At 37.3% G+C, this 21,357-nt stretch overlaps 1 protein-coding gene across 1 annotated transcript in view; it reads right to left on the bottom strand.

Annotated features, from left to right (window-relative positions):
• USH2A (usherin) overlaps positions 1–21,357 on the bottom strand; it is a 693,391-nt gene that overhangs the window by 373,775 nt on the left and 298,259 nt on the right. Inside the window, exons 30-31 of the mRNA XM_077886665.1 lie at positions 10,275–10,388; positions 8,143–8,304 (exon numbers count right to left, since the gene is read on the bottom strand). Of these exons, the coding sequence (XP_077742791.1) occupies positions 8,143–8,304; positions 10,275–10,388 (276 nt within the window). The remainder of the gene's footprint in view (positions 1–8,142; positions 8,305–10,274; positions 10,389–21,357) is intronic.

The raw sequence follows: 21,357 nt of genomic DNA, 5'->3' as shown, positions 1-21,357 counted from the left end.
AGTTATTTTGCTGGTGTACACAGGCCAGTGATTTCATGAGCTAACTTTCAATTTCATAGATAAAGACTTTCTATAATTATTTCTTTGTTTTGTATTTGGAGGAAGAGGCAGATGTTTCATTCCATAAATATTCCAAAGGCTTTCTAGAAAGTCAGAAAATATTAACTAATAGTGTTATAGCAGGGTAAATGAAAGACTACTCCACTGATCCACTGTCTGTCTCTACCTATATCCTCCAAAGGAAGGTGGGGACAAAAGTAAATAAATAAATAAACAAACAAATAAATAAATAAACAAACAAATAATAAATGCTGTTTACTTCCGTCCATATAAAGCAAAAAAAAAAAAAAAAAAAAGAAAGAAAAAAGAAAAGCGCAAACAAATCTGTGCTAGCAGGAAAGCAGTCACCTGAGTCAGTAGACAAGATTTGAAGGCAAAAAACAAGGGGCTTCTAGGGTGCTAAAAGTGTCTATTTCTTGGTTTGGTGCTGGTTCCGTGGAAGTGTTCAGATTGTGAATATTCATCAAGTTGTATGCTCAAGATATGCTTTTGATAAGAATTTATCATTCAATTAGAAAGTTTAAAAAAATTAAAAAATGATGGCAGTTCTCATGGTGTTTGGAATAGCAGTTAGCCTCTGTTTGTAAAGGTCTCAATGGAAGGGCATTTTCCATCACTTTTCCAGATTGAACTCTACTACTTTCCTACCTGGGTGTTATTTCCCTCTGTTCCTCTAAAATCTCTCCAAATACAAAGACCTTTCCTACCATTTGAGAAGATAATATTCATCACTTAGGTTAACAGATTATAGATAATATTTGGATATGGATCTTAAAATATAAATCTAAACATGTTTAATTTCTTCACATACTGGTACACTGTAGAAATATCTTAAAGTCAAAGTGACAGTTTGGTTGTATTGTTTACAATTAACCACAACTGATATTTGGACATCTGTACAAGTTATTTCATTTCACTTGGCCCTTAGTCACTAAGTTACTCTTTAAGAGTAAAGCATCCCCTGTTCATTGACCCAAGGATGTGGTATGTGGCCAAGCCTTGAGCAACTCTCCCGGAGTCTTTGATCACAGAGTTAGTGATCTAGCTTCTTTTCATAATTTAGGCTTTTTCCCCTTGTAGCCTCAAGGTTTCTTAGACTTTTTATAATTTAAGGCTACATGTCTGTGACATAAAAAGGGCACAAAGTACAACTTCAGTTTGTAATAAAGAAGCATCATGACTCATAGATGAGATCATTGCCTTATCTGAAAACCCTCATATAACTCTGTCTTACTAATACTCGGCCTTATGGATTAGAACACAAGCACGTTAACAGTATCCCCTCAATAATGTTATTTTATGCAAAAAGGAGTGATTTAGATGCACTGCATTGGGTATTCAAAAATGCAATCTTACAGAAAATATCAAGGTTAAAGTGAAGTTTTATTTTGCTAAGAAAGGATCTTTTGTAACCCATCAGTGTGAATGAATATAATCTAGCTCAAATTTGTAGAGAATTGGTAAGGTTTCTTATAACGCTTGGTTGGAAGTACCTAACCTTTAAATGCTTTTTATTGTGCCATAAGCAATACAGCTTCTTCTGCAATAAATTTCTCGTCGTCAGACTTAAGTGTTTGGAAGATTCAAGATGAACATTTCTATTTTGCTGTTTATACATGGTTCTTTGTGACCTTGGCAAATGAGACAAAAAAAAAAAAAAACCCAGTTTTTTTTTAACCACTTTTAGTTGGTTAAAGATATAAATACTTATTATCTAAATTTACCAGATATTCACCTACTTTTCCTTTTTCCTTTCCTTTTCTCTCTGTTTCTGTCATATGCTCACTCTTGCTCTCTCTCTCTCTCTTTCTCTCTCACACACATACACACATGCTCACCTCATACATTGCTATTATCCTTGCTTCTTTAGCATTTGGTGATAGAAGCCCAGGTCCTGATGAGGCAGCAGTGGGAAGATGCCTTCTCTGGTGCTGGAAAGCAGCCACTCTTATTCTATCCATAAGAATATTCTATCCATAAAAATATTCAATCCTACTATAGATTTATTAGATGACACACTTGAAATTACACGTGTTTTATGGTTTGGTCTGATACATCTATATCTAAATTACAGAGTCCTTATTGACCTTTACCCGTTTGGAGTTCTAGAAGTTACAAACAGCAATGACTTAGGTGGGTTCACCAACAACAATTTGTGTAGTAAAAGAAAAAAAAAAAAAAAAAAAAAAAGAACTGTCCAGAGGGATCACTATTCTTTCTTTACCAGTTCACACAACTCACAGAAACGTCCTTGTCATGACCATAGTATACTTCTCCCAGTTCCCACCATCTTGCTATCTTCATCTCTGAAAACTTTGTAGGATTCTCTGAAACATCTCACAAACTTCTTAAAGATTGCCAGTTTCTGGTAGGGTGCTCATTTAAAATGAGAATGATCTGGTTGGCTACAGTTTGGATAGTCATCATCAATCAGGATGCTAGCTAGCCTGAACTTTGAAACAATCCTGGGATGTTGAACAGTCTCACAAAAGGTTTCTTTTTTCCTACCTGTTTATGAACATACTATAAACACACATCTTAAGTGGCTCGCAATAGCTCTGCAGGTGGTATCAATATAGGTCCTTCAATCTTTCAATAATGTTTTTAATCATAAGCTTTAAAGCACAATTGTTTTTACCTCGAAATTCTTAAAAATCTGTTATGGGACAGAAATAAGAGATTAATGGAGATCTCGCAAAAAAAGATAAATGGCACCACCAGAATACCACAAAACTGGGGGAAAAATTAATTGAACCTATACTTTTGATAAATATTTATTTTTTGCAGAAGAAAAATGCATACTAGTTTAAGCTGTCATTATACTAACCTACATCCTATTTTTCATATTATTAGTAATACATAATGTGGTAGTTTATATTCAAAAATAAAACTAGAATGTATATACCTCATGTATTTATCCAGAAATACACCAAGGTTACTATGGTTACGAAAAATCCATTACCTTTGAATACAGAATGAAAAAGTTTGACTTAAAGTGTGTGCTATTTATTATAGCAAACATCAACAGCCTTCGGGAGGTTCTCTAACTGGATTCATTTTTCAGTGTCACAACTGACCCACCATACTACTAGCTTATGGCCTATGCAAGGCAAAAAATTTGAACTGTATGCATTTTTAAATATATTTTGTACTAACTCAAGGTGCAGCAATGCCTTTGACTTTTAATGCTTCATATTTAAGAGAAAGAAGAAAAAAATCAAGTCACCGAGATGCTAAGTGGCTTCTGAATTGAAATGCATTTACTTTTACCTGTGTTCACCATGGCAGCAAGATCCATTTGCTACACATAACAGAAGAATGTTGGTTCTATGTGGGAACTTAAGAGGAAGCTACAAATAAATGGAGTTAAGAGTGAGGAAAAAGAGGTTGACACTGAATATGTAGGAGGACACATTAAGCCAGGTTATTAAGGAAGTTTTTGATAGGGTAGAAATCAGGAATTTTAAATAGTGCAGATGATTACAACCAGGGAAAACAGGGTATAAAACACAGTTCGTGAGAAAATTCCAAACTATTCCTGACTTATTAAATTTTTGTTCAAGACTGTGATCAACTGAATCAAAGTACAATACACATTTCTAATAAACATGCAAAAAGCATACCCTATATCTAGTAGTTCAACATGCAGACAAAAATAATATTGTTCACTTGCAAAATTATCAAAGATTTAAGAATATAATATATCCTGCTGATGAATGTTCCTGGGAAACAGTATGAAAATGTATATCAAATATTTTGGAAAGGTCCACTACCTTAGACTTTGCTGTTCCCTTTTTGGGAATCTAAATTACATGCAATAATATTTTTCACAACACATTTAAAAGAGAGATAAATTAGAAACTTGAACTCTTTCAAGTGGTTAGATGCATTAGTGTACATTTGGATGGGATGTAATATTAGTATTAAAATATTCCAAAATATTTTCAGAAAAAAATGCTTCATAAAATGGGATGTAGTCATAATAAGGAAATATGCAAGGATTCAAAATTATACATTAGATCAATTTTGTTAAAATGAATAAAGTACTAGAAGGAATTACATCTTATATTGAGTTTCTATCAGTGCGGTGGGATTATCAGGTATTAGACATCTGTATGTTTTAACTTATCTTCAATAAGCATATAGTGCTTTTATAATTGAAAAATATTATCAATTATTTCTCTAATCCATTAGACTGCATCTTCTATTTCTCTATCTCCCTAGGAATAGACACTTCAGCACTGAAAAGACCCATTCCAGTAGCCCTAAATTCTCACTATTACTGATAGCACCAGCCCTCAAGAGTGCAGGTTCTACCTGCAAATCCATCTCAGCATGGAAAGGAGATTAGTTCACAAAGATCCTCATACAAAGACGAGCAACAAGTACCAATGATATCATGGATGCATATGATGATGAAACATGACACAGATTCAGTGTCAGAATTGGCTAGAACCTGTTCAAGTGGCTAGAGCAGTTTCCTCTATCAGCCTCCTGCTGACTGACTTTAGAAACACAGGTTCCCTTTTGGGAATTCCCACTGTGGCCTTCTCTGTGATTCCTAGCGGACAGGTGGACTTTGAAGACATAAATGACCCGAAATTAGTGCATATTACACATATAAAATCTTAGAGTTGAAAGGGATCCTAATGGCCACTTTCTTCAATCCTCACACAATTCAAGAATCTGTACAGAAGTGGGCATTCAGCCGATGCTCATAGTAGAAAAAACACTCACTTTAGGGTGCTCTAATGGACTGAATTGTGTTCCCCCAAATTCACATTTTGAGGCCCTAACTCCCAATGTGACTATACTTGGAGATGGGACTTTTGAAGAGGTGATTAAGGTTAAATGAGATCATAAGGGACCCTAATCCAACAGGACTGGTGACCGCATAAGGAGAGGACCCTAATCCAACAGGATTGGTGACCGCATAAGGAGAGGAGACGCCAGGGCTGTGCGCACAGGAGAAAGACCTTGGGAGGACATGGTGAGAAGGCAGCTGTCTGCCAGCCCAGGAGAGAGGCCTCGAGAGAAACCAAACCTGCCAACACCTTGATCTTGGACTTCTAGTCTCCAGAACTGTGAGAAATACATTTCTGTTGTTTAAGCCAGCCAGTTGGTGGTATTTTGTTATGGCAGCCCAAGAAGAATAACACAGGTGCTCTGGGGTTTGTAATCAGGCTTTGGTCTCCCTGTCAGAGTTGTTGGGAGGAAAAATAAAATAATATGTAATAATCTGTAATATTTATTTATGTAAATAGGTGATGTTGACATATTATGTAACATTCACATGCTGTGTAAATATTTGCATGTTTACACAATATGTTTATGTTAATATGCTGATCATTTACATATTTACACAAAACATTTACACATTATGTGAATGTGTAATAATATAGAATATTTATTTATGTAAAAATTACATAATATGTAGTAAGTTGATCAGCAGAATGTGTAAAGAATGAAAGCATGGACTCTGAGGCCAGACAGATCCAGATTTGAAGTGGCTCCTCCCATACTGACTGGAATTTCTTAACCTCTCTAGGCCTCAGGTTTCCTAGCTTTAATGTTAGAGCAATCACACACAACTTTGAATCCCATCATAATGTTCTCGGCTTTGCTTCTCTCCTTTGTATTGCAGTCTCATATCTTCTGCCATTTGGGCATGAGAACAAGAAATACAGTTGCTTATTAGAAGCTAAGAACGCTATAGGGAAAAAAATACTACCTAAGATTTAATCTTTAAAAATTGACATAATAAATGAAAACCACTGAAGAATCTATAACCTCTGTAGCTAAAGAAGATGGTTGTAGGCACTATAAAACTATAGTAAAATATATTTTATATATATTAAATAAAAAATATATAATATATATTTTAATAAAATTTAATATTTTAATATAAAATATTTCACTTTCTTTACATTATATTATGTTTGGGAGCATCTAGTGTACTAATCCACTATGATAACATTTGCCAAGATTTTCCATTGCAGACACCAAGTCACATGGTTCTGTTGATCAAACAAAAACAGAATTGGCGTCATTTTGGAAGCAGTATTGGAAATCAATGTGAATTCTGACCACCTGTCTTCCTCACACTGTTCTTTTTCTGGCTGTGCACAGTGTCACCCCACAGGCATTCTGTACATTTTGGAAATAGTCAAGGCTTACATTTGAGACCTGTTATCAGCCACACAACTTCCCTATGGACTGGGTTTGCACTCATGTCTACACGTGGCAGGGATCTTAGTTTCTTTTTCTTTTTTTTTTTTTGGGGGGGGATCTTAGTTTCTTATTCCACCTTCTTTTTTTATTCTCTCTCTCATTTTTCTTTCCCACTCTACTCCTACCCTCCACAATTTCCCCTTTCTCACTTCTTTGTTTCCAGCAATCAGCTGATTTCTTTAATTCATTCATTCAACACTATTTAGTCCCACTCTGTGAAAAGTCCTGGAGATGCAGTAATGAACAAGACATTTAGGGTCATGTCTTTATCATGCATATGGTTTAGAAGGGCAAACTGACAAGTAAATAAGTAATCTTATTCCAAGACCAAAAAACAAACAAAAAAACAAGAGGGGGCACATAGGTATCTGAGGAGCATACCTGCGGCATATCAACTCATACTTGGAACATCAAAGAAGGCTTCTCAGAGGAAATGTCTGTACTGGGCCTAAAAGATGTGCTTTCCTATTATGCATGATGATACTTTGTGGTCCTACAGAAGTGTTTTATATTAAGTATTAATTCATGTGTATTGTTCATTCCATGATGTTTTCATTTCTTTTGAAGGAATTTCTGTGGCCTATAATATTTAATTAAAGTACTGCCTTCAGACATAGGACAAGATTAATCAATTTTTAAAGTTTAAAACCTGAACTCTGTATTCTACAGGAAATAAGAGTATTCTCTTTACCAAGTGCTAAGAACATGTTAGGTGTTTTATTTATAGAACTGGCTCTCTTTAAAATCTTGAAAATTGTAATAGTTCCCATTACACAGATTCAGAAACTAAGTCTCAGATGTGACATAACTTGTTTAAGGCTCTTCATCACCATCAGAATGCATGGATTGGTATCAAAATCCCACTCATGCTCTGTGTGATATTGAAGATATTCTTTAAACTTGCTCTGCCTCAATTTCCTCATCTATAAGCTGGGAATCATAATAGTACCTACCTCCTAGGACATGTATTAGAGAATTCTATCCAACCTCGAGGAACAAAATATTAAAATGAAGGTTCTCCATCAAGAGAGGATACAAAAACTATAAACTCTGAGGATGCCACTGGGTAAACGTCATAGCTCTGTCCACATATGCCTCATACCTGCATCTGTTTGTGTCCCCATGAAGACACAAGCACCAACAGAGGAGGGTCAGTGTGTGGCTGATTCCCTATTACAACCTCAGCACCTGCCATTAATGTGGAGGCGTGAATACATAAATGATTAATCCTGCCTCTGACTCTCCCTTGTTGAGACCTCTCATGAAGAATGTCATATCTCTAGGCCTCAGTTTTTTCATCAATCAATATCGGACTCATGATATCCTACCTGATAGTCACATATAATATTTAAAATATTATATAAAATATAAAGACTGTAACTACTACACTAACAGAAGCATGATTTGAATACCTGGCAACAAGATGTAATATAGGCTTCTTGCATTTTACAAGGTTTTCAGCAATTTACTTCATTTTACTCAAGCGTCGTCACACATTATAATACAGTTTGGGCATCTACCCTATGTTTCTTCTCAAACAATTAAAAATTCAGACTACACCGAGTCACACATCTGAGTCTTAAGATGATCTTGCACTTGTGAGGATGTTAAAGTAGTTAACTCATGTGACTGTGGAACTTGTTTGAAATGACATGGACTCAACCGGGCATGGTGAGTGTGACACAGGGGACCAAAGAATAGGAGACAGAATAAGAAAAAAAAAAAAAGAGAGACTGAGTAAGTACCCCAATTTTAAAAACCACATTTTCAGATAACTATAGATTACAGATATCAGAAATATATAGTCTAACATAGACCAGACCTATTTACTGATACCTAGAGAAGCCTTACCTGTGACTGTGTAGTTTTCTCCACTGCCTGAATAGATTAGCATCCCATCCATATATAAAGAGTACTGAGTTATAACACCATTTGCTTTTTTAGGTGGATTCCAGGACAGTACCAAAGAATTGGGAAGAGATTTGGCTGTTGGTGGCTGAACTTCCTGCGGGGCTATGAAAAAAAAAAAAAAAGATTTATAGAGTCTAATTTTAGTTTACTTTTCTAATTCCAACTTTTTTGGACCCAAACCAATAAATCATGAAATAAACCTGAGGTCCCATGCATAACAATATTGCTGATTCGTGGGCAGCTTGTCAGTAATTGCTTTAGGAAAAGTACTAAATAACTGTCCTGAATTTATGAGAATTTGCATCAATGATGGATGGGGAATATTACATGAGCTCATTTGACGGATGCTTGAATTACTTCATCAAGGGTATTATTAGCCCATAATCTCCACTTGGGGCTGTGCCTGTTAAAGCAAATTGAACAGATGGAGTCCCTACCCTTGAGGAGCTTTAGATCTAAGGTGGACAATACTGGTGAGGGTGGTTCATAATAGATACAAAAAACCCTACAGGTATCTATAAAAATAACCAGCAAGTAGAGAATGGATTGAATTAATTATATATGGAAACAATATTGTATATAAGGTCTTTAAAAAATAAAGTTCTGTTCATTTTCTGTAATGGTGAATAAATCAGAAGCATAGGAACTAAAAGTTTTAAGATATCAGCCCCAAATTCATCTTTGGTTTGGTATGCCGGCAGTAACTTTAAGAAAAAGCTAGAAGTTGGGAATTCCTTAAATAATGAAGAGGGAATGGTGAACTGGACCAGTAGGAATCCCTCAGGGCTACATCTGTGAAGTAGGTTTGAAGGGTTCCAGGCAAAACCTGGACAGAGAAGGTGGTGGGTATAGAGAAAATAAGGAAGCTTGCTCCATACTGAGGCTGGTGGAAGTATTTGTAAAAGGACAAGATGATCCCATGGCTCATGTGCCCCAGAGGAAGCAATGGCACCTCAAGAGAAACAGTGCTTTCCTGTGCAGACTGGACTGAGAGAACCTTGAGAAAACATGGGTGATGGGTTACCAATAGTGTAGTCCAGGTGAGGAGGCTCTGGTTGGGTCAAGTGCAAGGCACAAAGAATAAAAGGTCACCCGAAGGATTTCACAGACCCCGCTCTCCTGTTTCATCATATGGGTCATTGTCTTTCTCTTTTTATGTCTTCTGTGTGAGGAGTACTTGCTAAAGGATTTGCAAGAGGGAAGGGGAAAAGAGGGAGTCAGGAAGGGCGGACGGCTGGATGCTGAGGCAGAGAGACTGGCGGACTCTTCCCCCGAGGATCAAGCTTTTCAATCTCCTAAATAACTTGACAACTAGACAGTAGAAGGAATGTGTAATCCTTCTCATCCAGGAGAGAGAAATATGAAGTAACAATGCTTCAAATGTTTGGAGGGCTGTTATTTCTTGAAGTGATGCGTTCTGATGCTTGAGCAAAGCTTTCACTTTGGAGTGCTAAAATATTTTCTCTTTCTCACTGCCTTCTTAACGTATGCTTTCTGAAACATTAATTTATGCCAACAGTTTGTAAGTTCCAAGTACAACAAAAGTGAGACTTCAGTCAGAAGGAACCGAGCAGTGATTAATAATGCCTCAACCGGCATTTGGAGGCTCCATCATACTGAAATAATTGTTGCCTGTGCTGGTGTTTAGCAGTTCAAAGAGACCATGGAAATCAACCGTTTGATTCTCAATTTCATACTGTGCCGTACAATCAATTCTTTTTAGTCAGACTGTCTCTAGATTTACTTCTGAGCCATAGTAAAATGAGGAAGCTTTCATTAATCTTTCAGATGCTTCATATTAATGACAAGGCTCTTGCATGAACAATGTAACAGCAATTAAAAAGCCCATTAATCTGCATTACAGCTATTAAAGATGCATGTCATTAAAGGGTATGGAGTTTGATTCATTTTCGCACCCCCCCAAAAAATGGAGCAATTATGGCCTGGCAATGCACTTTGTCATCAAATTAGGTTGGGGTTTTCCAGCAAATGGCCTTGCAGCATTTAGCTCTTCTCCTATTTTATTATTCATAACTGAAATGTGGAAGTCAAGACCTTTGAAATTACTTTACCTTCTTGTGGAGTAGAGATGTTCAATGCATGTGAGCTCTCAGTACAGCCAGCCAAAGTGCAAGCAGTTAGGGTTACTGCATAGTTTTTGAAGGGTAGCAAGCCTGTCAATATGCCTATAATAAAAGGGGAAAAAAAGGAGGTTTGCATGTTTACTGTAAGCAGCTATAAAGAGCAGAGTGTGTGTGTGTGTGTGTGTGTGTGTGTGCACGTGTGAGAGAGAGATGTAGAGACATAGACACACACAAAAAATATGCCTCTATGATTCATTTTCCTGCCTGTGTGCTGATTACAGAACGGAGCGACTAGTGAAACAAATTGTGAGACGAACTTATTGTTAAAACTACTTGAAACAGCATTTCCCCAAATGTGCTCCTCAGAACATTAGTGCCCTGAGATGTTCCCCTGTAAAAATGGGTTTCCATACATAGTTCGTGAAGCAGAGCACAGAGTATCTGATAGTTAACATGCATATTATCCCATTCTAGGATTCTAGACCTCCTGCAGAATAAAACTATCCAATTTTCTCTAACCCAGCATTTTTCAACCTTATTCAACTACCGTCCTTTTTACATAGCATCTATTAACACACTTTAGGAAATGCTAATCCCAAGAGTGGCTTCATTACTTTAGCGGTAGGATACACGTATACAAACTATTTGTTCATGTTACAACTAACAAATATGCAAATCAACATAGTTGAACAATTAGCAGATTAGATAATTATGCTTTTGTGCTTCTACTTGCAAAATTATTAGTTTATTTAATTAAGACACCTGTCTTAAACAGAAGTGGTGCACACGGAAGTGTTGAATTAACCTGGCTTGGTGGTGAATATATAAGATTTGTTTGGCAATTAAAAGTACCTGTAGAAATGAAAGCACATTTTGTTTACTGATGTTCATAATCAAGGCAGAAGCTCTTTATTTATTTAATCCTGGGAATTAAAGAGGTATCAAAAACATATTTGCGTATTTGCTCACCATCGTTTTTCACTGTGGACATTCTTCAGAGTTGCCTTTAATCCTAACCACCTAGATTGTCATCATTCTTACAAAAAAAGATGGTCCCAGTCATGGTAACCCTTTATTGCATAAACCTTCAATAGCCTAGAGAATGTATTATTGTTTAAATGTGCCAATACTTCTGACAGCTTGCACCATTCAAACACAAAATTTAACAAATATGTTTTCCTATTTCCTCTCCCTGATAGAAAATTTTCAAAAATCAAAGGAGCAAAGAGCACGATGAGGCAAAGAACGTAGCATGATCTGCTTTGGCACCTGAGGTCACATGGGAGGTGCCAAAGCAGAATGTGTCCTCAGTCCCCAGTGATGGCTTCAAGTCTTCATTTCAACAGTTCCCCAGGCATTGCCCTGGACCCCCTGATCCCCTCTCTGCTACACCTGGCACCATCCTCTTAACTCATGGCCAAAGAACACAGCAAGCCAGTGACCCAACACACATACACATAAGACTCCGTCATGCCAAATTCAGCAGCCCCTAATCTCGAATCCACCTCATGCCCCAACCTTCTGCTCTCCTTCATTCCTGCCACGCATGGTGACTGTCACTTCTTGAAATTCCCAGACCATGACTGGTATTCCAAGTTCATTTTCTTTTAAGAAGTTATTTCTCCTTCCACAAAACATCTTAAGAGAAAGTATACATCACTACCTATGCATCCTCATCATGTGGTGGTGAAGTGGTCAAGAGAACAGACACAGGCCAGATTGCCTGGGTTCAAATGCCAGTTCTGCTACTGATTTGTTGTATGGCTTTGGGCAAGTTGTTCAGATCTCTGTGACTTAGTTTCCTTATCTATAAATAGGTAATAACAATACCTGTCTTGAAGAAGAGGTCTCAGTTCTCATCTGTGAGATGGGGATGGTACAGTCCTTATCCCTTAGTCTTACTATCAAGATTGAGTGAGTTTAGGAGTATAGATTGCTCAACACAGAGCTATGTAAGGAGAGAGCTTTAGCACAGGCTGTGTCAGTTCAAGCTGTTATTATTGCAATCCAATTTCCTGCCTGCGTTGTGCAACGAAATCCTGATTTTTATCTTTTGAAGATCACTAGTAATCTCTATCAGATCAAGTAACTCTCTCTCAAATCTTCATCTTCCCTCTATTACTGGAATTTGACTCTCTGAGCTTTCTCTGTGCCATTGAGTTGTTTTCCTCTGCTCCAGAGAGCACCTTTCTTTCCTCAACCTGATTGGCTCAGCTTCCCTTCACAGTCCTTTGAATAGAATAGCTTTTGTTTTATAGGATTGGGTCTTCAAGCTTCTTTCTTATTCTAAACACTTACCTTTGTTAGCTCATCAAGCCCCATCTTTCCTTTGTATCTACAGACTTCACAACTCCCCCCAGCTCTGGTTCTGCATCTCTACATGCAGATCATATATCCCACATGGATGTCCCACTAGCATTTCATTCTCAATATGCTCCAATCCAGACCTGACAGCCTAAACTATTTCATGAGCTTTGTTTTCCCATTTCTTAATATTTCACCATAATCCCCAAAGTCCAGACTCAAATCTAAGGTAACCTTATGAGATATGTTCTAGCCATTTTATCCTTGAAAATATTTGGTTATTTGTCACGTCTTCTCATTGCCAAGTTTGAATCTACTGTAAGAGTCTAAAATAAGACAACTGGCATGTCTGAATGAATATAATGCCATAGTAACAAGACATGAAACAGCCCCCAGAAAATGACTTTTAATCCTACAGGAAACAAGAAAAACATGTTGGGATATAAGATTAGCTTCCTTTGTTTATCACTTAAGCTATGTGACATATGTGTAAAGCATTGTGTCTTAGGGATGGTCATGATTTAGTTGGGACAGAGGAATACCATGTCCAAAGAGACACGGTGGTTATACACATACAGGTTGGTGCTCTGAAATTTTTAGTATGCAGATGCCTAATATAACCAGGTAATACTATCATTGAGAAACATTGTGAAAGTAGTTCCATTATTTTACAGTTTTGAAAACTGACCTCACAAAATACCCTACCCTAAGACATTATTCCTTTCCAAATCATGGTGGAAGTACAATGTCAGAATTATAACTTAGCAAGAAAGGTTTAAACGTAGACTTTAAGAAGGATCATGTCAAAGCATATACAGAATTCACATTCACTAAATGGCCCTTAGTGTTTTATTTAACCTCGCTTGCCTTCACTAAAGGAGTTACTTTGTCTGTATATGCATATTACAAAATTCCTTTGCTAAATTTTCCACCCCTAAACCTTAAGGATCTTAAAAATCAGGGAATACTCTTAAAACTTGCTTTCTTCAGCTTTGTGCTTTGGTAGAGAAGTTGGCCAAATTGTATTTCATAGAAAAATCCTGAGATTCTTAAAGAAAGATGCTGGAGAGAAACTAGATCATCTTTTAGGCCATTCATCAAAGTGTTCACATTTCCCATTTTAAGGCAGGTGAAACAATAATAAACACTGAGAAATGAGAGTGGCAAAATAGAAAAAAAAAAGAAGAAAAAGAAAGCTGATGTTTTGGTTCTTGCCAACTTCAAATCCCAGGTGGAAAGTTTTGGATGGTTTGTAAATCACACTTTCAAAAAATGTGCTGCACTTTCTGAGGCTGAAGTGGTATTTCTTTCCTATTTTCAGTGGGGATCTTGCTCATAATGTTTTGTCTCAAAAACAAAGTTTATCAAAACTTTGGAATAATTTTTTTTCCCCAAACATAAATCAGTAATATCCACTTCAAAAAGAAGAGTGGTGTAATGATTCAGCATTTTCTATTGTCAGGTTATGGTGAGGGGTTGGGAGGGCTGGTCAACCAAGTCATCGCCCCTAATTCAGAACAAAATCATCCTGTTGTCTGGGACATGTGGTTTACATCTTGTTTCTCAGTATGAAGAGGGTATGAAAATGGATTGAAGTTGATGGTTACAAGTTCTGCTGTTACCAAAGAAAAGGAGTAAGTATGCTCTCTCCAATTCTAACTCAGATAGCTTTTCTTGGATATATCCATAGAGACCATTGAGTGACTGGCCTAACGGCCGTACTTCATAATATTACTTAGGTTATACACTCTCTAGGAAAAAAAAAAAAGTAGTACTACTATGACAATATATCATCATCAAAAAGTATTTATCATTTCTTCTTCTCTATGCTTCTGGGAGAGGTGCGATAGAACACATTTGATCTTTACAAGGTTTCTAATCTAAGAAAATATTAGAGCTCGAAGGTTCCTAATGGTAGTACTACATAGATTAATACATAAAGCAGAATGCTTGCATATATGCAAGCGGACAAGGGCATTTATAAAATCTGGACATCCTAGCCCAGTGTGATAGGAGATCTATGTTTAATTAAAGACCAAGAAAAAGGATAATCATTGAAAGTACTTTTCAGTATTATATTAAAAAGAATACTGAAAAATATATAGTTGGACATATTTGCAAAGGAATCATAGGCAGAAAAATTCGGCATATATTCTGCATCCATAGAAAACCCAATAAGAGTGGGGTAATCTCCCTTTATGACACCTGGGGTATTTATAATAAAAGAGCACATCCTGACAGTGAGAAATTTTGAGATTGGCTGGGATATGAGTCTCCTTCTTTGAGAGACATCACAGAAGAGCGTTTTTTTTTTTCCTTTGAATTTTAGACTGCCCCTACCTCTAGGCCAGCCAGATGACCTCTCAAATTCCCTTTCAGCCACAAAACTCTGTGAAATCAGAAAATGGTCCCAACCATGTCAGGAAACCTGCCAGTCTCTTTTGATAATGGAAGAGGATGAGCTGAAAAAACATTCAATAAGCATAAAGTAAGCATTATTGATGTCTTAAAAGTGTTAGTATCCCATGAAACACAGGAGTGTTGGTAACCAGATTAAAATCATTGGCACCAGCAGGACCAGATCTCTCACTGTGAAGCGATAATGCATTTTGCATTAATGCTTAACATTGAGAAATCCTGACATGCCACACCAAGGGAGCCTGAAGTAAAGTAAGTTTATTCCCTTCGAATTGCAGTCCTGTGGGCCTTGGTGCATGCAGAAAGCCCAAGCTGAAAGAATAGGGACAGGGACTTCATTTCCGGGAATAAAGCACATCACAGTAGAACATTTAAGCATCCTGAATCCAAACTCTGTGCTCTGAGGATTTCCACCTAGCAGAGGGCAATAGCCTTATCCAGGAGAACCTTGAAATTTAAAAGTCCCTCAAAATGATTTGGGGGAGCTCCTTGAATGCAAAGGACATGTCCCTTCACTTCTTTACGTGTCCTATTTTCCAGCAGCTCTTACAATGGTTTACTAAAGTTGGCACTTTGATGCTTGATGGAAAAACGAAGACTTTCCATCTGCTCAGAGCCACTCAGCTGTCCCCCTCCCTATAAGAGACTCCCACTCTTTCGATCCAGTCCAGGGAGTGGGCAAATAACAGATGTTGTTTCTTTTGACCAACGATGATTAGCTCCAACACTTTTCTTTGCTCCAGCCTCAAGTTTCAAAGGAGCCAAAGAGAAATCTCAGTCATTGGAGGCAGCGGCCTACCTAAGAGAAAGTCATTGTGGACCTGACCCCAGCTGTGCAAGCTTTTTTTTTTTTAATTTAAATATTTTATTTATTTATTCATGAGAGAGAGAGAGAGAGAGAGAGAGAGAGACAGAGACAGGCAGAGGGAGAAGCAGGCTCCATGCAGGGAGCCTGAGGGGGGACTTGATCCTGGGACCCCAGGATCACACCCTGGGCCAATAGCAGGTGCTAAACTGCTGAGCCACCCAGGGATCCCCTGTGCAAGCTTTTGAGCCTCTAACAGAACTCTGTGTGCTGAGAAGCAGGAAGACGATGAAAGAAGAGCCAGCTGTGACGTTGCCATTTCACGATGAACTCTTCTGACTAGATGCAGACAAGTATAAATGCTCTGGTCGGAAACCAGGCCTGAGACACAAAGCAAAATGGCATCATCCTTTTTTGAGGCCAAACATCTTTGGAGGAGGTAAAAAAAAAAAAAAAAAGCCCATTTCTATTTACATACTTGAGCACACTCCTCCCCCCCCAACCCCCAGCTGCCAACCTAGGTGTTTGGCCGGCATCCACTGTAATCTGTTCTCCTTCATTATGTTAATCTGTGGGCGGAAAGATTTCTGTCATCTTCGAATCGCTTGTACAGCAATGGTAAACACCTTGCCCTGTCTGTAATTGGACAGGTGTCTGCATTGATGTCACCCAGCTTTTAATTCAATTAAAGAACTGGCTGCTCTGCTCTCATTACCCACTCATTTCTGTTGCACTTTTAGTCTGGCAGAGAGATCTGCACGCAGCAATTGCCTACCCCGAGACCAAAGTCGGTGGTCCCCTCACAAAGATCATGCACAATATTTCAAATGGACTCTAACAATCCAGGAGTATTTTCATGTCAGCGAAGGCATTTGAAATCATACACACACTCCCTCTTGCCCTCACTCTGTTCCCCTCCCTCCTTCCCTCCCTCCCTCCCTCCCTCCCTCCCTCCCTCCCTCCCTCCCTCTCTCTCCCTTTAAATTCTATGTTATCTAAACAGTGTCTTCTCCCTACTAGCCAGTAATTAGGAGCAGTCCAGCAAACAGAAAAGCTGTTTCTAGCTTCTTCTCCCCAGGGCTTCTCTTCATCTCAAGAGAACTCATCAGAGTACAATGCTCTTATTTATTTGCTGGCATTTCACATTTGGATCAAGAAAGTGAGGGTGGGCAAGAGCAAGGCATTTATTAAGAGGGCCATCTGGTAAGGGATACCACACAGGCAGGGCTGCTACTGCTACCTGGAGACATAATGCAAGAACCCACCTTTTAAAACAAAACCAGCCAGAGGAAGGAAAGCAGAAGAGAGGGAGACCGTCCTGGTGTAAGATTCGGCTGCTGTGCCGATAAATTCTAATTTTTAAGTATACATTCCAGAATAAGTTTTGAGCTGCAAACCAACCCAGTGCATGAATTAAAGAGAGTAAATCAATCCAACATGCCATGCTTTCTGCCCACTTAAAGGAACCTCTGAAAATAAATTAAAGTTCTAACACAGACATTTTGACACAGTGACCCCATGAAACTGAATAATGACATTTGTTAAATATGGATGAAAATTTAATGGTCTAACAGAGATCTGGAAACACACCCAGGATGCTTCTCCTCTGGTTCTTAATAGCCTGCAAAGGTGGCAATTTGTTGTTGCATTTTCCGGTAATATTTGAAATGAAAATAAGGATCTCTAATAATTGTCAAATGAAAGTCAATTTTCCTATGAACCAAAAAGTGGAACAGTAAACATCCTTACCCCAAACCTAAGGTAATCCCTTAAAAACTGTAAACCATTTTTTTTTTTACATTTAATTTCTTTCAAATGGCCTTTCTGATCTTGTTTCAAACTTCTAGTCGGGATTAGAAAATCATGTACCTTGGATCAAAAAACTAAACAGATTTTGATGCTTCCAAATAGGAAAGAAATTTTATTCTTTTATTTTCTTTATGAAATATAGGATCTAATCCTAGTCTTTGAGAATGGTTTACACAGGGATTTTAATTGACCTCAAACTGTTACCCAGTTAAGATTCTTCCAGCAGACTTACATCTAGCCTCAAATGTTTAATCAATGCCTTTATGGAAAGAACTATAGGTTCTGTCATTTTCATTTTAATTCCACAATAGGTTTGAAGCCATCCACTCATGTTAGCTCTTCATCTGACCTCAGGGGCCAACACTGGGAATTCTTAGGACTCTCCAAGAAAATACTGGACTCAGATAACTAGGGAGGCAGGCAACGAGACAGGGGGAAAAGAAAAGAGAAATGAAAGTCATTGCTTATAGATGGGAGCCCTAGGTCCCCTACTATTATCCCATTGCTCGGACAGGGCTGCTGTAGGGCAGAGTGTAGAAAGGGTAGAAAGGGTTGCTCAAGTCCAACAGCAGAGCTGAGATCAGAACCTCTGTCTTCTGCCTCCAAGATTATCCTTCTTGCTATTTGACCAAAACCTTTGTTCTACAAGATTTTAAAAAAGGGTTGAAATAATGTCCCTAAAAAGAACAGCACACTTTTTGTAGCAGATTACTTAAAATTACACCTTAAAATTTGTTAAAAGGTTCAAATGCATTGCTAAATCCTACTGTGTTTAAACAAGAAGTAGCATACTCATCCCCCCAAATGAGCAAGTGTGTATGTCTATAATATTCCCTTATAAGAACAACTGATTCATAAGATTTCTTGTACGGATGCACGTGTGTACATGTGTGCTTTTGAGTACAACATGAGACATGGAGATACACACACACACACACACACACACCTAAAAAAGTGATTAGTTCTAAATGCAGTATGAATATAAAATGGTCAGAAGTTAGAAAACAGAAAAATTGGGGGTGACTGTTCTTTTTCTTTATTAAATCTGATCGGTAACCTTGAACTATTTCTATCAACTACTGTGGTATCATGACATGGCTAGCTGATTATCACCATGCAGCAAAATTTATATGTCGCCATCATTTTTAAGCATGGTACATGTTACCAATAAGAAATCCGCATCCTGCAGTGCAGATTCTTACTTCATAAAAGAAAATGAATAACTTGTAAAAAGGTCTCTTTGAAGATTTCACAATGTGCAAGTAGTTCAGGCACATTATGTATTCAGGAGAGTTAGACAAAGCTATTAACTCATCAACACTGCATTACCTAATGAAATTCTTCTACATTAGCTAAGCAAGAACATTACATCATTTCTATTTTTACTATTTATGTCATAGGCCATATTTTTGTCCTGTGAATTTTTTCAGACCATTTCTTTCAAGATTTGCATTTAAAGAAATAGTTTGTAATAAACTACAAATATGGAACATTAATTTATGAGGTACTATAAAAATGGCAAAGACTTCCTCAAAATCCATCTTTTAAGAATACCATCAAAATGGATTTTTAAAGTTTTAAGAATCCTTTAAGAATACCATCAAAATGGATTTTGAAGTTTGCCTGTTGTGGCAGAGACCACTAAGTACCCTCTTATTACATATTTTCCTTTCCTTCTAAAGTAAAATACAAAGATAGCTGGACAAGTGGCCATTTTGAATAAGGACAACATTTCTTAGCAGCTAACTACTATCCCCATGTGACTATGAACTTAGTTCACAGACTTTTTAAATTCATAGACTTAAATTCATAGTCACATGACTATACCAGTACACACACAAGTATACAGAGTGGAGGAATAATTTCTGAAGTATGTCTTTGAAGTGAATGTGCATATCCTTTTTGAACCATCCCTCCTTCCTGCCTGCTGGATGGAAAGCAGACTGGATTGCTGAAGCTCATGCAGCCACCTTGGGCCATGAGGCAGCAGTCCAGTCCCTAGGATGGCATAACAAAAAGATGGAAGTGTATGGGTCCCTGTGAACATCCCTACATTGACTGTGGACACCTATTACCAGAAAAAATAAAAAGTTAATCTTGTCTAAGTCACTGTTATTTGGATCCTTTCAGTGAAATTAAATAAAAATGAAAACTCATCTTTATTATCTTTCCCCATAAAACCTTTGATTTTTAAAAAAATATAATATTCTACTTTAGAGACCACATTGTGACAGATAAAAGCAGCTTCCTTGGTATTTGTAGTTTAGCACAACAAAGAATATTAAGAAAAAACAATAATAAAAGCATATTGTAAAGGTAGGAAATAGTGCTAGCTTAGAATGGAGTAGATAATGCTTTTGTTTTTAATAAATGAATATTTTCTGTTCTGTGTAATTATCAGCATTATAGTAATACAGGCTTCCATTATTTTTAATTGCAAATTATAGCACTTGAGTTCCATTATGAGGTATAAGTTTGGGAACTAATTTTTAAATTCTATTTACTCTACCAACAGTTTTTTCTCCATCGGGAATATGTATTTTAAGTTCCAAATATATGTTTAACTTGTGATAATTCTGTATATTATTACATAAAATTAGAGAACTACCGCACTGATGAGACTTTAGTAAGAACCACTAGTTCAATACTCCACTCGACAGGATAAAACAACATTAACATTTCATTAACTACAGAAGTGGTAGCAGAAAGTTGCATTTGTTCATTTGTCTAATTCTTCATCAGTTAAGAAAAATGTACTGATCGTCTACCTTGAGCAAGATACCAAGCAAGACTTAAACATAAAATATGATACTTGACCTGGGGAGCTTATTGTCTAATGAAAAAATAACAAAATAACACGTGTGCACAAAGCACATCCATAGGCAGTCTTAACAGTTTTGAAGTAAGAGTTCCTAGCTGAATAGAAAAAGAAACATTGAAGTTTTTTTTCTTTTTAAGATTTAACTAATTAATTAATTGATTGATTAAAGAGACAGAGAGAGTACAAGAGAGCATAAGCAGAGGGAGCAGAAAAGGAAGAAGGAGAAGCAGACTCCCCACTAAGCAGGGAGCTGGATGCGGGGCTCAATCCCAGACCCTGGGATCATGATCTGAGCCGAAGGCAGATGTTTAACCCACTGAGCCACCCAGGTGCCCTGAAGCTTTTATTACAATCATTTCTCTGCAGGTTTCTCAGATTCTCAGATAACTATAATGGTTTATATTATATAAACTTATATATATATATAACATATACGAATGTGTGCATATACATATACATTCATGCACAACCACAGAAAGAGTAGCATCACCCTTATTGAAGGACCAATGGCTGGGGTTAAGTTCCAAAGTCAGGCATAAGGCAAAATCGCTTATGATTTAAATTCTCCTTGACAGCTCCTTGTATGGTCCATAAAGTACAGTGCATTTGGTTTTGTGTATGCCTCTAACTTTTCATTAATCAAGGATTCCCTAGGGCTCTTGGGTCTTCATTCTTTGTGTAGGGACCCCAACAATGAGTTTTACTTTTTTTGTCAATGATTGGGAAAACCCTAAAATTATTTGCACATTCTTCCCGGATAACAGATACTGGCAATTTCAGGATTGGATAGCATCCTTTGCCTGTGACATTATTTTAAAAGGTTTTGTTTTTCATCTGTAGTGAAATGTTTGTAACTTAAGTACATGTAGACTAGATTCTACTATAAGGTTACAATTATATTTCCTACGCTGACT

Source organism: Canis aureus, chromosome 38, assembly GCF_053574225.1.
Source record: "Canis aureus isolate CA01 chromosome 38, VMU_Caureus_v.1.0, whole genome shotgun sequence".
Taxonomy (NCBI): Eukaryota; Metazoa; Chordata; class Mammalia; order Carnivora; family Canidae; genus Canis; species Canis aureus.
This window is presented reverse-complemented; position numbering and strand designations above follow the sequence as displayed.